We start from the raw sequence: 18,499 nt of genomic DNA on the forward strand, positions 1-18,499 counted from the left end.
AAATCTGACATTTCAGACATTTTACAGTTCTTATAAACCCTGTATCAGTGGCAGTATTGTTTGAATTACCGAAGTTCAGCTCCGTCCTGAATGTCACTGGTACACCACTGGATTGGAATTTAAGCAAAGACACATTAAAAACTAGCCCCGGTAAGCATGTTATTCCCACACTAGATTTACCCATGCTTGTGGTATAAAAGTATTTATTTTAGTGTTAGATCCTGTTTAATTTCAAGAAGATACTTCCTCTGAAACACTAATATATATATATATATATATATATATATATATATATATATATATATATATATATATATATATATATATATATATATATATATATATATATATATATATAATCCTTTATTTTGCACTGTACAACTTGGATGGCCTAAACCAACAAAGAACATTTAGCTTGTCAGTTTGGCACACAGAGGCCTGTTCAACAATTAAACACAGCAAATTCCAAGCATTTAACACTTGGCAAATGTTTTTAATTTATTATATTCATGGATCATTTTTAAAACAGACATTCTAACAACACCTAACTTATGCTGCATCATTGTTGCTTATTACCCTTAAGATCCATATCACATGAAACTGCACCTTACCATTGAAGAGAATAGTTTAAATTTCAAGAAAAAAAATGGGACGGAAACCTGATTAGCTGTGAAGTGAATTTAAAATCAGTCTGAGCAAGTACCAGCTTTCATTTTGAAAACAACTCCTGCAAAACAGGGCTTGTGCAGAGGCTGCAGGTTTGCAAAATCATACTTTTTTTTTTTAGAACAAATTAAGTTTACGAAATGTATGGAGATAAAAAGTCCCTATTTCCACGCATTTCAAAGCAACTGATTATAGATTAGGCTACCCCTCAGAGCAGCTACACAAAATTCAATAATGTTGTAATCAGGTAGTATAAAGTACCAAGTCTGCCTTCTGAATAATTCATCGAAATGATCAAGCATCTGGCATTCACAAAACAAACCATTAACAGAAAAGTAAATTTCCCAGTTTCAGCCACAACAAGGCCCTAAAAAACTAAAGTGTCAACCAAACTGACTTTAAAAGGGTTACAGAAGACAGTTACAAAAATAAAGAAATACAAACCATGTGACAAACACTGTTGGAAAATCTCACTATGATGCATACGTTTATTTTCACTCTGTGCATATTCTATGTGATTTCCATCTTTCACAATATTTATTCAAATTAATAAAGGACAGTTTAGATTAGGTTTATTTATAATGTTACAGGTTTAAACATATAAAATGTTTGACATTTTCCCCAAGGCGTGCCAACAGAGGGATGCAGTACCTATTGCAGCTGAACAGGTGGGCCTCGGATAAAAAAGTGTGGGAACCCGAGCTAGGGTACCTAAAGACCAACCTGATTTAAAACATTCTGTTTGTTAAATGTGTGCGCTTCACCTATTCTATACAACAATTTCTAATGTGCCTGTATGGTAGAAGATATATTCTGGTACATTTCTTATTGTATGTTGGCATTAGGGATGGGCATGAATACTCGAACACCGAGTACTCGCCAAGGACGTTAGTATTCGTTAACATATGGAGTCATCTTTTCTTTTCTTTTTTTTTTTTTAAGATTTGCAACAATATGCTGGATTAATTTCATAAGCTTTGTAAAAAACAATGTCCATGTGGTATTGTGAAATACAAAGATGAAATTTGAAATGCTTACATTAACAATACATTTTTAATGCAGTTTTTGCAACGGCATGTTATTCAGAGCCGATGCCCACAGCAAGCTCCCACATCACAAGCACCGCAGCGCTCAACACACTCTTTGGGGAGGATTATTGCATTCCGACTCCGATGCCGATCGGAATGAAATTGAGCAATATTTTGCCGAGCCATGCATCCCACCCGATTAAAACCCATTGCAATGGTGGAAAATCAACGAAAAAAAGTACACCAAACACATCACCCAAAGAACACCATCCCTACTGTGAAGCATGGTGGTGGCAGCATCATGTTATGGGGATGTTTCTCATCGGCAGGGACTGGGGCACTTGTCAGAATAGAAGGGAAAATGAATGGAGCAAAGTATAGAGAAGTCATTTAGGAAAACCTGCTGCCCTCTGCAAGAAAGCTGAAACTGCGACGGAAGTTCACTGTTCAGCATGACAACGACCCAAAGCACACAGCCAAAGCTACACTGGAGTGCCTAAGGAACAAAAAGGTAAATGTCCTTGAGTGGCCCAGTCAGAGCCCTGACCTAAATCCAATTGAAAATATGTGGCATGACTTAAAAGATTGCTGTCCATCAACGCTCCAAGGAACCACAGAGCTTGAACAGTTTTGTAAAGAAGAATGGTCAAATATTGCCAAATCTAGGTGTGCAAAGTTGGTAGAGACTTATCCCAACAGACTCACAGCTGTAATTGCTGCCAAAGGTGCTTCCACCAAGTATTAAACTCAGGGGGGTGATCTTGCAGTTTTGTATTTAATATATAATTTGTTCTCAATAAAAACATTTTTTATCTTTAAGTGTGGAGTATGGTGTGTAGATAAGTGGAAAAAAAATTCTCATTTAAAAATGCATGAAACTCTGAGGCACTGACACAACAAAATGTGAAAAAAGTGAAAAAAGGGGGTGTAGATTTTCTATAGGCACTGCAGATATACAAACTTGAAAAAGGAAAACTGCCATGTACCAAAAGCTGCAAAATCAAAATGTTAAAGTAGGCACACAAAAATGCCAATAATTGATACATTTGCAGTTACCAGTAAATAGGCTATTTAAAGGTTAATTTTAACATTGCCAGACATTTAAACACAAACTGACATAACCTTGTGATTGCTGAGGATTTTAGAAATACAAATTGGCATTTTAAGTCTGAATTTTAATGCATAACTTTCCATTCCTAAAAGAATCTAGATAATCAAGTGAATCATACAAACAAGGTTTATTTTAAATGTGTTTCTAATAAGTTATTTATGCTGTACAGACAAATATGCTGTAAAAAAAATTGTGATATCTGTATAATGTGTATAATGTGATATCTTATAACAATTGTAAGTCACCCTGGATAAGGGCGTCTGCTAAGAAATAAATAATAATAATAATAATAATAGCATGTTCCACTGCTCTTAATACCAGTACTTTCACACAGTCCTTTAGAAGTAATATAATGAAATTCCCCAGGGCAACAGCAGGATTTCACTTGCTAACTAGTACACTAAACCACCAAATAAAAAGTGGTGGTTTCAGAATGGTTCAGGGCACTAATCTTAAAACTGAAAGGCCGCTCTATAAAGCAATGTGTTAAAATGAACAATGCATTTCAGCAATAAAAGTGTGCAAGTTCACACATCTAATGCAACTGGGAATCAAACCATAAAATAGCAAATTCTTTCATAGCGCTATTTATTTCTTGGCAGACGCCCTTATCCAGGGTGACTTATTATGGAAATGGTTTAGTTTTATTTAAAGTATGGCAGGGAGTTGGATTTACGATGTAGTCTTGCACTTCTGGATACTCCAGCTATTCACCTTTTAGAGTTGAACTTGGGATGTTTGATAACCTAATCTAATCAATGGTAGGTTTGAACAGCAAGTTTGAAAAGGTTTTTTTTTTTTTTAAATTAACCTTCATCATATTTAAACAAAGCCAAGACAAAACATTCTCTTCTACTTGGGACAAATTCCAAAATTCAAAATGATTTTAAATGTAGGTGGTATTTTGCTTCCTTGTCAGGAATTTGTCAGAGTACAAGCACTACTGAAGGTTTGACTTCTTTGGCAGCGTTTTGTGTCCCTTGATCTTTACTCCCTGCTGCTGATGAAGCATGGGGTGCTTTGTTTATTAAAACTAAGATATAGATGTCTCTAGAAATAAATATCTACAAAAAACGGGTAAAGTGTTGTATTGTTTTCAAAATATTAATGGCAGTTTAACTGCGGATTAGACCCGTGTAAAGGCAGACAAGGTGCTTGACAAACCAAATACAAACACTTCAATGCCTTTACTAAGAAATATAAAAATGATACATTTTCACTTAGACGAATGCAACAGCCTGTTAAATACAATTATTAAACATTTCGTTTAAAACCGACAGCATGACATTAAGCTACTAACTATACTGCCATAAACTGCTTACTGGCACAAGGAACAAAAATCAGTATTTCCAGTACACAGAGACTGAAATCGGCAATATATGTTGCTATGTGCATCTCTTTTGTGTAGGGCTAAATTAGGCCCCGACAAAGATTATTGCACAAACCAGTGTCTGAGTGTACTTCGTATTATTTTGAAAGTTCGTTACACCGGGTCAGTTATTTTCATTGTACCGGTACTACACACAGCAGCAGCGCTGTCCACGACAGGACCACATCAGGAGTACATTTCAGCACATCTAAATCAATGATTAAATTCGCCACCCACAAACAATGCAATTAACATATTAATCAAAAGCAATACCCGATTGACAAACTGTTGTGGATTATTCTAGTACCGGTAGATTTGTAATCTCTACTAGTCGTAGTCACACTGTATCTGTAAATGAGAAACACATTACCACCCCCATAACTCACACGTGTTCTATATAGTGTTTCAACCCTTTAACCACTCCTTGTTGTCAGTGCCAAAATAAGTTTACATATTTAGGAAACAAGATATACAAGTGTTTTTGTAGCTGTTAAATGATACCTGTCTTATTGCAAAACAAGCTTTGAGATCATGTCATTATTACACTTAACGAGGAACACTGAAATACTAAATGTGCGGCAAAATGACAACCATGACAATGAAGTAATATTACAAACACTCGTATTGTTGACAACTACAGTAAGTTATGTTATGTAGGCTGAATCAAGTCCTGCTTACAAACCTCTCTTCCCATAAGTAAGCTACCTTTTCATAACATGCAGGTTTCCAATTTCACACCACAAATGTAATTTACTGGAATGCTACGTAAACCCATTCACGCAAATTAAACTATATTTCAATGCATTATCCAGTTCCTCTGGAGAAAGCAGGCCTTCTGGCTCTCTAGCTCCGCCTAGCTCCAGTTCTTTGCAAACGCACCAACACAAGGCCCAACCCAAAGCAAAGAGAAACTCAACGAAATGGCGGATTCGAGCTCAGTCACGTGATCCCTTTGTGCTTTGCAAACCGCCTCTATCAGAAACAGCCAGTTACAACTGACCATAAACACACAATTTGCAACTAATGTAATCATATTTTTCAGATTACGTCGTAAAATTCAGGTTAGCATGGACCGGGAGCTGTAAACTAAGCGTCTTTCTGGACAGAGGGAGAAATGGCGGCCATTTTGTGCAAGCTTGCGCAGACAAGATAGGGGCACCCCCCGTATAGTCAAAATCAGGACACATTTCTAAGCTTAGGTTTTTGGAACTTTAAAACGTACCGATTCCTCTTCTTTCTCCATCCCAGTTGGCATCTGCGGCACTGCCCGGTTAATAGAGGCATATTCGTGCAGGTCGGGTAAATCCTCGCAGCGGAAGACGGGTAATGGCTTGGAAGCGTCCAGCGCCCGTGCCCGAAACGACAATTTACTCATTTTTTTTATAAATCAAAATTCAGCATAAATCTATCCGATCCCCTAAAATTCAAAACTGTCCCGGCTTGAGTTATCATGGATAAATCCTTGGCTTTCTCCAGCAGTCAATCACTATACTGGTTAAAAAAAATAATATGGCGATGCGAACGGAGCCGGGAAGGCCCGGATCTTGGTCGCTCTCTTTCGGTCTCTTTTTTCAGTCACTCCGCTCTCTCTCTCTGGTTCAATACGCCATGGCCAACATGGCGGACATTAAAAACTCTTTAACTCTGCGCTCGCTCTTCGCGGCCCAACCCCCCGATCAGACAACAGCCATTCCCACACGGTTCCGCGCGCGTGCGCGTTCGCGCCGCTCGGAGGGGAGGAGGCGGTGGGGGAGGGGAGCGCTCTCGAGCACAAAATAAACAGGAGAGGAAACCCCCTCCCGCCACTGACAACAAAAAAGATGTGCGCGCTTCCCGACAAAAACTAAAAAAAAACACATGCTCGTCCCCGCTTCTGTCAGAATGGCAACAGTTTCGGCAAGGGAAGCACGCAAACAAGTCGAGCAGCAACGTTTCCTGGTTTTTTTTGTTATGTTACCATACACATTAGCAACATACTCAAGCGTACAACTCTCAAAGAATTAAAACGTTTACAGGGAGATGCTAAAATAATAGCGCATAATCACTGATGCGACACAGAACACTGTTTAATATTAACGATAGGACAACACCAACGACATTACCTATATGCGTTGTTCCCAATAAAATAAAATACAAACCAAAAGTCATTTTAAATTGAATGTGAGAAATGTTTGTCAGCTAACTTTTAATTATTTAATACAACCAATAACAGACAACAGTATTTCTATAATCATTAATATCAATAACAAAAACATCAATAACAACATACGCTCTGTGCTAGCTGGTTGTGGTAAGCGACAACACACAATCCACTTTTGGTCCACTTGTCAAAAACAGTTAACCATGCATGTTACCTATACTTCAGCATGCGCGGTTAGAAGTCAGACTGTTCAAATGACAGAACAACTAAGCGATAGATATTGTCATGCCATTTTCCAAAGTTTGAAAATGTCGCCCTCTTCCGAATACAAGCGCAATTGCTGAAGGGCATTTTGGCTTTCCAGGCAACACACCGCACAAGATGGTGTAAATTACAAAGCATCACCGGTATATTCGTCATTAAACTGGTAGTAAATCTAGATTTTATTTGGAATACTGATTTTTGTCCTACAGTTTTCAGTGATCAAAAGTAATTTCGAAGCCTTGAATAACCAAGCCTGTGAAAGCATGTTCTTAAATACCAGAGAGCAGCATATGTCAACTCCCTTTGCACCTGCTTAACCCATTAAGTGCCACTATCCTCATTTGCTTTGGCCTTTTTCTGCAGTATTTTTAACTGGCTTACCAGCTTATTTTAATGTTTTCTCTTTAACTATACTGTTATGATCATTTACTTAAATTGTGTTAACCGCAAAAGTGAAGTCTAAATGTAATGTATCAATTACACAAATACAGTTTGTTTTCAGATTTTTTCAATAGAAATGCATTTGGTACTTAATGGGTTAAAATAAGGCCCAGTCTTCCATTTTAACTTTGGGTTTGTTTATCCAAGTCCAGCTTCACAGTATTAGTGTCACCTGCAGATATCTGGAGTCAAATGTACCATTCCATGAAGCATTCTGACTTGCATTAGAATTAGTGCTGGTAACCCCAAACTGACCACTTCATCGCTCACACAGCCTGACACGAGCAAGCGAGACCTGCAGGAGATCGATTACATTTCCGGTTCAATTTGAGATTGAGTTGCAGCATACCTTGAAACTCAATTCATATCAATGACAAGGGCTCAAAGCGAAAACACGTCAAAACCAGAGACTCTCTCCATGAACTATTTCATCACTGCAATACAACCTCCTACCAACATTGTGAAAAAAAAAAATGTTTGTGCCACTCTGCAGCCCTACCCCTAATAATACTAATTTGCTACCTAGACAACAGCTAGGTGGGCAGTGTAGCACAGTGTGAAAGCACATGAATACTATACACACTTGGCTTTACTTCTGGACACCCTCTCTGTACAAAATGAAACAGAGCATACTATTAAAACACTTAAACTAAAATATTTTAATAGTATGCTCTGGCTTAAACAATGTTTCATGTACCAAGGATTCCCAATCTGCATTCATGATACCTTAGTTGGAGCAAGAACCCATTTTAAAAGACTAGTTGCACTAGCCAAGTAAGAGATAATATTATAAGAATATTTTTAAAAAATCAGCGTCAAGAGAAAGATTTTTAACAGCTCAATAAATTACATTTTGAACTCTGAAGCAGTTAGCCGACTCCTTGGCTTCCTTTGTTATTTAACTGAAACCAGGCACTGGAAACATACCAAGAAAGATTTACAAATGTATTTGAAAACTTGCAAAAAAAATAATAAACAAATAAACAAATAACTAAATAAAAAAAACACACACTTACCTGAGGCTTGCTTCAGCAAACTTGCCTGAGATTGTTTCATGTACAAATCCAATGGATGAAGAGCTTCACAGTCATCCGATACCAGTTTTAATATCCATTTAAAACACTTTCCAACTGAAGACCTGAAAAAAAAAAAAAAACATTAGTGAATAGGAGTGAATAATAATTCTCTTTGGAGTCAAGCAACCACATGTTTACCTGTTCTAAAGCAAATACTTAAAAGTTGTAAAATTACTACATCAGCTATTCACTTGTTGCCCCCCCCCCACCACCCCCACTCTTAAAGAAAATGAACTATACTATATAAAGCATATCACCCCCTATTCTCTAATCTGAAGCTGGATGCCAATCTTAGAAGATGGAGCGCTCCTGCTCAGTTCCGAGCAGGCATTACACGGCCATATCAGCAACTGACATATTTTGTTCAGTATACTCATCCGTTTCAATTTAAATGAAGACAATACTAGAGCTTCTGCCACCTTTGAAGAAAATATACAGAAACTAGTAACCCAGCTTCACATTGTGGTATGCAAAGCAGCTGGTACTGAGCAGCTGGGTGAAAAAAAAAGCTTGTACAGCCAACAGCACAGACATCTCAGCCGACCACAGTTCTAACTGTCATAGCTGCAAAAAAAAAACAACACGCTTGTCTATAGATCTCAGCAAGGCCTTTGCAGGTAGTTCCAGAAAAAAAAAATGTTTTAACAAATGTTGCTAGAGATGTACTGTACAAGCAAGGAAGAAAAAAAAAAAAAAAAAAAAAAAAAAAGAGTACTCAAATGTATCTCCCCAGTCATTTTACTTCAAGAACTTGCTGTACATACACCCATCATATGGTTCAGCCTCCAACAAGGAATCAGTTATGAAAAAAATAGGTCAGCATTCCACATTGACAGTATGTAAAGTGAGAACGTGCACAAAGCACACCCCAGAGAATCTAGCATCCGACCAGTTTCTGTTCTTCTACAGCTGCAGAGGTACAGTAATAGGGACCCAGCACTTTGAGGGTTGAGACTTCCTGCACCCGGCTGTCAATGTAAGTGAAGATTACAGATACAAGTAGGGTATCTGATTTTACGTTAAAAAAAACACGTATTTCTGTATGTGCAATCTCTAGTACATCCATCTAGAATACTGTACTCTGTTTCATAGCTCCTCATCTTCCCCACAGTCGCTTCTGGGGTAGCTACGGGGGCCCGTCTGATCACTCAGAACTCGCTCAAGGCTCTAGTGGCATTTCCTGTTTGGAACCTGTTCATTCACTACAATCCAGAACTTCTTACATAACCGCAAAAAGGAATATTACAAACGGCTACCAAGTATTTCAACTCTCGACTTAACCGAAAAATGTAATCCCTAACTTTAAACTCTCAATCATAAATAAGGTATGTCTTCCCACAGGATGAAGGGCAAGAACAACAACATGTATGTTCATGTTAGGCCAATAGCTCTTCACTGTGAAATTCACATGCAGCCCATTGTCACTCAGTGTCTTAATGATGCTTATGAACTGGCATTAGTTCATCTACACTAGGACTCACTGGCTCCAGAGAATCTGAGCTGACTGAGTGAATGAATGAAGCACCTCAAGTCACAATAAACCGAAAGCTCACAGCAAAGCAACCTGTATTCAACAGGGCATTCACAGTCAAGCTTATTCTGTAAACATACCAACCAGAGTGTGACTCACGTACGCCGAAACAAACAAACAAACAAAAAAAAAATTGAGCTGCACTGATGCAGGGGTTGGTTTGAATGATCCACAGACAGCAGTGTTTCCAATGGCCACCGCCCTTAAATTTCTAAACCTGTTTTATTCAACTCATTCCTGATTTGACACTTATTCAAATATTGAGACAGACGATTACACTCGGAATGAATGGTGACGAAGCGTTTATTGCCAATGTTACCACACACAGACCCCTTGCTTACTAAATCTCTTGGTATCTGAATGGACGAACAAGATTTTAAACAAGCAAACCATCAACATCCCAACATATCTATTTCCTGCTACTGCAGCACATCTTTGTTGGATATTTCTTTTAAATTTTATTCCAAAATATACTGGAGACGTTAAAGGACCTTAATGATTCTGTAACAACAACCTTATGTGTATATATATATAAAGCCTCTCTAACCATCTGTCCCAAGCCTGTCAGCACTCGAATTCCTCTGGTCACAAAGGAACTGCGTCATCCCATAGCAGGGAGGCGTGTGCTGGATAAGAAGCAGACAAGGGAGCAGAGCTACACATTTCAAGCTTTTCACTACTGCTGGAAATGAAGCATAAGATAAGCAGATCTCCATTTCGATGTAAAGATGGAAGTGGCAGCCCTAGTAGGGGTAAAGGAAGAGCAAATGCCCCAGCCAGTTGTCTTGCATTAGTAATACATAGATATGTGCATATTTGTGCAGGGAGGGATACCAACATATTTAATAAGCAAGAGGGCCAGGTGGGGTAAGAGGAACTGGAGCACTGAAGCACCCCTCCCCAGTCATTCTGCTTTTACTCTTCTGTACCAGCACTTGGGAGGGTACTGTACGCTATCTCTGCCCTTATTCTTATCAATGGGACACCATCCTCTTGAATCCCTTGGGCATGAGATGCAATTAAAATAACAATGATTTTCCTTGTGCATTTTCCACAAGGAAAATCTGATTAATGAAATTCTAGCAATATAGGGTACATTAGGTACAATTTACCACCATGTACTTTAACCCTTATCTTAGTGCTGTACGTTAACATATGCCATCAGAAATCCCGTTGGAACCTCATGGGACTCCTGCTGTAGGATCCCAGTCTCGGGTAGTATAGAAGTAAAACAAAAATGAATGGTATACTCAATAAAGGAGTTTATTCTTCAGGACAAAGGTTTAAGGAAGATAGCTGCGTCACAATTCAAATATAAACTAATCCTTAGTGTTGAAAGGGTAAATATTCTTCAGACAACTATGGCAAAGTTCCCAATCCAGTGTAACCCCTAACAGGCCCCGTAGCCACCATTATTCAGAAGTGATGCATTAATATTCTCAATCAGCTTCTGCCTGAGTATCCTACAGACACAATGTGTTCATTTATACAGGTTTGCCATTGCTAAGCAGCATTACTTAATCTTGTAATGGTTTTTATCTATTTTACACAGGTCAAAGTTCAACTCTTTCTTTACAATGACTTTGAGCCACGTAGGTAGTTTGCAGTGGGGCCCAGCTGTAAAAACAAAGGGATATCAAAAAAAGCACACAGGCACAAGTACAGCATACTGCAATGCTTTATCAAAAGGCAGTGAAAGAGCTAATTCAACCAGTATAACACCTTACTCAATGCCTTCAGCAGTATGTTTAGAAGGCACTGGGGCTTTATCATGTACTACATTTCATTAAGATTTTAGAATTTCTCAATCAGGTTTGAATCAGTAATTTAACTGCCTAGGTTATTCTTAAATTTAGAACACCCAATTATTTTACACCAGATTTTCTCTCCAATTTATAATGTCCTATTATATTTCTCCATTCCGCAGCAATTCCTCACACAGCTCAGGAGAACTGCAGGTTCAGTGGGTGTCCTCCAATCCCAGGACCAAGCCAGTTTCCCCCTTTACACCCACGAACTCGAAAGCGGATGTCAGCGAGCTACTGGCCACTGCAGGACAAAGGCCTGCAGGTGTCTGCCTAAGTACACAAGGTGGCTGGCCGGTCGAGTCCCCTGCATCGCGATGAGAAGAAACAGTCCCTAACCACAGGACGCCAGAGCCAATGCAACGCTCCCTCCAGAATCCCCAGCAAAAACCACCGACTTCTCAGCCAGGAAGCAAACCTAGCTATTATGGAGATTTGAATAAGGCAACAACAATTATTAACCGAGCAGCGTTAAAGTGACATCAGCATGGTACAGTAAGCATGTAATACAAGCACTGTAGTCAGATGCAGAAGCATGCATACAGTACAGTAAAGTTTACGTGACATCGCTTTACGGTAATGTCAGCTTTGATATCGATTCAAGCAAAGCAAAACACAACCAGCTGAAATTAGAACTGTGATTACTAGATTTGCTCGGTGCATGATCCTCCACAGTATTTCACATAAGAGAGAGGTTAATCAAAGCATACTGATAACCTTGAAGCAGAATCAGGGTGTGTCTATGCAATGTTAGCTGATGTACAGTATTCTTCAGGGGATGTATCAGGAAGAAAGACCACATATTGAGGATATATGGAGTTTTAAACTCACCAGGATAGGATGATTGAGCAGAAACAAAAACATTTCAAAGTGAATCTAAACTCATGGTTAAATGTGTCACCATTACTTTTGGTCAGGAAGGCATGTGTAGGTGGTTCAGACATTAGGATGTGTGCACATTAACCACAAGAAATGATGCAATCTTGTGATTTTATGCATTACAAGCCAGGCTTATTACAAAAACCGAGGTATCAACAAAATAGCAAAACTGTGGGTTTTTTGTCACTACAAACAGACCAAATGACTCCAGTGCAATACAGGACATGAGCAGACAGACTAGAATTGCCCGTGGCCTTCAACTGATTATCATTATTATTACTACTATTATTATTATTGGTAGTTACCTCAGAGAGCACAGAGATTAAATCAATTTTTTGCAGATTTCCTATACTGCGATTATGCTTCATTGCACAAGACTTTGCAACAGCTGTGAAAATAAATGCAACTATAGAAAGCGGTTTTATATATGTGTGTCCTGCATCAGCTGTTGCACCCAGTACCTTGAACTTTATTTCAGTCTGCTTTATTGTCCTCGTTTGTTTAATTTGGTCAACGTGACTCTGTCACATTTGCAAGCAAAATTAGTGCAAGACAGAAATGTGTAGTTTATTTTAGGTTTGAGTTAGGACTTTGGAGTTTACACTAGTGGGGTTCCCGTAGTTAAACCAGGCTTCTTGCGCTCCTCCAGACAGAGAGAAAGAAAGATATATAAATAAATGATTGTTCAGTTTGAAGCCGGACCCGCGTTGATCATTTCAACAAGTACTACACTGGTAATATTATAGTATTGCATAGCTTTTCGATTGCATCACCACCTTCTGACACATCTCAGATGCACCAGTTTCTCTTTTCTTCAGCTAACAAAATTACTTTTCTTTTAAAAGCTGCATCAAAAAATGTTCATGAAGTTCGCTGTGCAGCCATTTTAATATAGCGGTACTGTACCGAGAGTAATATCTGTAGTGGCATTACTGTGTACAGTTGGTCTCGTTCAACCGCACCAGAATAATTGACATGCGCAAATGTAAATTGGTACCCTAACTAAAAACCTCGAATCCAAGTCGCTCCCCCCAAATTTGAACTTTCATTTTGGCCACAAAAGTGCCACTTAAATTCGAGTAAATACGGTAAATTTCAATATGTCAACGTAACACTAGTAATTCTATAGGGTGCGATGCTAAACTTTTGGCCATAGCTGTAATGCCCCTCATATAATCTACTAAATAAAAACACTGGTTTGTTTTTCTGTCATCTATAGGCAAGTGTATGAAATGAGCGATCTGAGCTTAGCAAAGAAACATACAAAAATAGTAGTGAACTACAGAAATATAAAAAAAAGGCAGGAAGGATGCTTATCAGGGGTGATGTATAAAATACTGACTTGCCTGTCCTTTTATGAAATATGGGAGGGATCAAACTTCACCCTGTTTATTACAATAGGACAACACACAGCTTTTCCAGTTTTAAACATGTTCTGGTCATTTGTTATGGTGTTCATCACCAGCATGCTTATTGCTGAATACAGTAGATCTCCATCTAGTTTTCTATTAGAAATTACCAGATAAAATACAGCATTACTGTGGATTCATGTCTCTGCAGCCCTGACAATCTCACAAGCCCACATTGGCAGCAGGGTGTATTACCGCCATCCCAGCCAGCTGCCATCTTAAAGACAATAGCTCAGTGACACACAATGCCCCCAGGCCCATGCTGTGTAATTCCAAACACTATTCTCTGCATTGGTCTGGAGTAGGAATTGAGCTGAACAAAATGATGCAAGAATACCGGGAAGCAGGTTATAATAAAAGTTGATTTGCAGTTGAACCCTATATTGACAAAAGCTGTTCTCAGGCGGTGCAGATTTTTTTTTTGACTAGAATACATGTAAATAAGATGGGTGGGTAACTCTACTCATTCACTTGTTACTGTGCAGGTCTGTCGTACAAACAGTGCAAGAGAAAATACACTCTCAACTTAATTCTAGGTAGCCACTAAACATTTCTACACATATTCTAGAAAAGCTGCCATGAAATGTATTTAATGTGTTCATATAGAACCTGTTGCAGTAAGAATGTTTTGTCATTGCCATTTGTGAGTGTGAGAGTTACCCACTGTGAGTGTTGTTGCAGCTAATAGGTTCCAATGGGGACATGACATAATACTCAAGCACAGCTAAATATTACCAGACACCAGTGTATGCATGGGGCATGTTACAATAAAAGCAAACAACAATGTTATGTTTTAGAATGTTGCAACATTTGTCAATCTATCTTTATCTGCTGTTGATTTTATTTATTTAAATGGTTTTGAATTGCCTCTGTTAGAATAATTCAAAGTCAAGTTACCTCATGACAAAAATGTCTAAACTAGATCTAAATATTACGACTAAACACTACATTACCAGAAGAATTGGGACAGCACACCCGAACTTGAACTGGATCCTTTGGATGTGGTGATAGGAAGGATGAATGCCTAATCCTATAGTGCCACTTTGGACCATGCTGCACTACCAGCTTTGATGCAACACTATGGGGAGGGCCCTTACGTCTAGCAGCATGATGGCCTGCCTTGCCATACTGCTGTGTCCTTAGGGATTGATCGGAGGACAACATCATTGATAATCTGCAGTGGCCAGCCCAGAGTCCCAACTTAAACCCAATCAAACCACTGGCACGTCTTGGAACAGCCCATGATCCACTGTTGAATTGGCACTTGCTCTGATGAGGAATGGTGCAACACTACGCCTAACATCTAACAAGATTTGGTACAAAGTAATTTCACAGGGTCCGAGCTTTGATTGTTGCCAAAGGACAACTAACACCCTACTAGAAATCAAATAAACTGTTGTGAAATAATGATCTTACATATTTCTTTACTGGTAATATTGTGTACATTGCTTTTATGTATAGTATACTTGTTATTCTAATTAAAATGTGTATGCTTGAACAGCATGTCTACATTTTATCTTCACAATGTTTTCATTTCAGGTTACCCTGTGTTCTTATATTTACATCTTTTGGCCTATAGAAAGAAAATCAATTTAAACAAAACAAAAGAAAACCATCTCGCAGGCATCTAATACCCTCTCACACCACTGGATGGCTACTAAATTAACCATTTGAACACAGCTTTTTTTCCAGCTATTGCTTGGTATTACTTTTGGATGTTTTTCATTGGCGTGTGGTCACATTCCATATTAAGGCTGGGGTGATGCAATCTATCATAATTGTTTGATCACCATTGATGGTCACACATGTGCACTGTTTTTTTGTGTATGTTTGTGCGAGTGTGTGTGCACGTGTGCGTGTGTATGTCTGTTGCTTTTCACTGCTTCCTCTGCCTGCTTGAGTTTTTTGCACTATGTGCATTCAAACCCCATTCAAAAACTTAAGGCAATTGTATTTGGGTTCATTTTACTAGAATGAATGGTGGAAAAACAACCGAGATTGCCTTCCAAAAGTAGCCCAGGTGAGTTTACCTGAGATTTATATAGGAAGTGATCTAATGAGCAATTATTCAATAATCCTAAAGTCAGCAATCATTCAATAATCCTTTCCCAAATACCAGCCTAAGCTTCCGAATCATTTTTCAGCTTTCATTTATAAATAACCAGCCTTTCCAGCAAAGCGACCCTAGCGTTACTACACATTGCCGGTGTATTGGTAGGGGTGGGCTACAGTAAAATACCCACGATTCCTTGCGAGCTGCCTCTGCCTGGCCATGTTTACTCATTCACAGCAGCCAGATGCACAGGGTGGCAGATTCTGCAATGAGATCATATTTCACTCCTCCCAGGAGACAGGAGATACAGTAGAAAGGTACTTCTAAATGATCTTGTCTGAAAAGAAAATATATTCAGAAGAAACAAAAACAAAGGCCTGCAAAACATGAAAATGAAGCAAAGCTCTGCCCAGCACCACGGTTCTTTTCAAAGCTCTTTATGTACAGTGGTCTTCCTGCCCTGACACAATAATTTCATGGTACCTCTTGGCTGGCTGCAGAGCATCCCCATTCACTTTCATTCATGAAGAGAGAGCTTTATTATGTTGCTGAAAGTGAGCACAAAAGGCAATGTTTTTCTGCATGCCAAGAGTGAGTTTCCATAGTGTATCCATGTTACAGTGATTTAACTAGAGAAACACTAAAAGGAACTTAATAAATGTAATGACAAACGTTTTCACGAAGTCTCTCAAAGCACTGTATGTAGTTTGCTGCTCCAGGGAATTGGCCATTTCATGCAGGTCCCCATTTTCTTTGCTGTTATATAAATCGCCAAAAAGAATTGCATTTGAGAATTCACTCTTTTTTCTTCTTCTCTTAAACCAAAGGTCTTTGAACCATGTTTCAGCTGGGTTTTCTGGGTAAACTGGGTGGATTGGCTGTATCGTTTTTAAATGTATAATAAAATCGACCGAAAGCGATGTCACTAACCTTGTACGTATCCCTCTCCACGGCAAACAGGAATGAGTACAGTAGACTCTGGCTAAGAGAACACCCCTCGGGAAGCAAGCACAGTGTTCTCTTAGCCAGAGTGTTCTTTAAGACAGAGTTGAGCTCCAGACACAATATGAATCAATAACTAAATAAATATTTATTTATTACTTGTCTTGACTCGCATGCATCAACATATGAAATGAATAGAATAAGCAAGAAAAGCAATAGCCAAGTGTATGTTAATAAACTATAATAAAAGTAACGTTAATAAACTAACTGTCAAACTAAATTAACCCAGCACCCCTACACACGTTATACAGTGGCTCTCAAAAGTATTCACCCACCTTGGACTTTTCCACATTTTATTGTGTTACAACATGGAATCAAAATGGATTTAATTAGGAGTTTTTGCCACTGATCAACACAAACAAAGTCCATAATGTCAAAATGAAAAATAAAATCTACAAATTGTTCTAAATTAATTACAAATACAAAACAGAAAATAATTGATTGCATAAGTATTCACCCCCTTGAGTCAATATTTGGTAGAGGCACCTTTGGCAGCAATTACAGCCATGAGTCCATTTGGATGTCTCTACCAGCTTTGCACATCTGGACACTGCAATCTTTGCCAATTCTTTGCCCAGGGCAGCAGTGTGGAGTAGTGGTTAGGGCTCTGGACTCTTGACCGGAGGGTTGTGGGTTCAATCCCAGGTGGGGTACACTGCTGCTGTACCCTTGAGCAAGGTACTTTACCTAGATTGCTCCAGTAAAAACCCAACTGTATAAATGGGTAATTGTATGTAAAAATAATGTGTAAAAAATAATGTAATTGTATGTAAAAAATAATGTGATATCTTGTAACAATTGTAAGTCGCCCTGGATAAGGGCGTCTGTTAAGAAATATATAATAATAATAATAATTCTTCTTGCAAAATTGCTCAAGCTCAGTCAAGTTGGATGGGGACCTTTGGTGAACAGCAATTTTCAACTCTTTCCACATATTCTCAATTGGATTGAGGTCCGGGCTTTGACTGGGCCACTCCAGGACATTGACCTTTTTGTTTTTAAGCCACTCCAGTGTGGCTTTGGCTGTAGGTTTGGGGTCATTGTCCTGCTGGAAGATGAATCTTCTCCCAAATCCCAGGTCTCTTGCAGACTTCAGCAGGTTTTCCTCCAGGATTTCTCTGTACTTTGCTGCATCCATTTTGCCCTCTATCTTCACAAGCTGTCCAGGCCCTGACGCAGAGAAGCATCCCCATAGCATGATGCTGCCACCACCATGCTTCACGGTAGGGATGGTATTTTCAGGATGATGTGCGGTGTTAGGCTTGCGCCAAACATAGCGCTTAGCTTTGAGGCCAAAAAGCTCTATTTTGGTCTCATCAGACCATAGAATCTTCTTCCACTTGTCTCAGAGTCTCCCACATGCCTTCTGGCAAACTCTAGCCGAGATCTGATGTGAGTTGGCTTTCTTTTTGCCACTCTCCCATAAAGGCCAGTTTTGTGAAGCACCCGGGCTAATGTTGCCGTATGCACAGTGTCTCCCAGCTCAGCCGTGGAAGACTAACTCCTTTAGAGTCGCCATAGGGGATATTCAATGCCTTGGAAATGTTCTTATATCCTACCCTTGATTGGTGCTTTTGAAGAACCTTATTCCGGATTTGCTTTGAATGTTCCTTCGTCTTCATGATGTAGTTTTTGTTAGGAAATGTACTAACCAACTGTGGGACCTCCCAGAGACAGGTGTATTTAACCTGAAATCATGTGAAACACCTTAATTGCACACAGGTG

At 38.9% G+C, this 18,499-nt stretch overlaps 1 protein-coding gene across 4 annotated transcripts in view; it reads right to left on the reverse strand.

The window, feature by feature from the left end:
* The window catches only part of LOC117400241 (enhancer of polycomb homolog 1-like), a 43,391-nt gene that overhangs the window by 21,748 nt on the left and 3,144 nt on the right, over positions 1 to 18,499 (reverse strand). For 2 of the 4 annotated variants that reach the window (XM_059023265.1, XM_059023264.1), the window contains one exon: positions 8,036 to 8,157. Coding sequence is in view for 2 of the 4 variants with exons in the window: in XM_059023263.1 (XP_058879246.1) it covers positions 5,397 to 5,549 (153 nt within the window). In the remaining 2 variants the exon portion in view is untranslated. Of the gene's footprint in view, positions 1 to 5,396; positions 5,944 to 8,035; positions 8,158 to 18,499 lie in introns of those variants that run through there. The other 2 variants (XM_059023263.1, XM_059023262.1) reach the window with 2 other exon arrangements.

The sequence above is a fragment of the Acipenser ruthenus genome, chromosome 4, assembly GCF_902713425.1.
Source record: "Acipenser ruthenus chromosome 4, fAciRut3.2 maternal haplotype, whole genome shotgun sequence".
Taxonomy (NCBI): Eukaryota; Metazoa; Chordata; class Actinopteri; order Acipenseriformes; family Acipenseridae; genus Acipenser; species Acipenser ruthenus.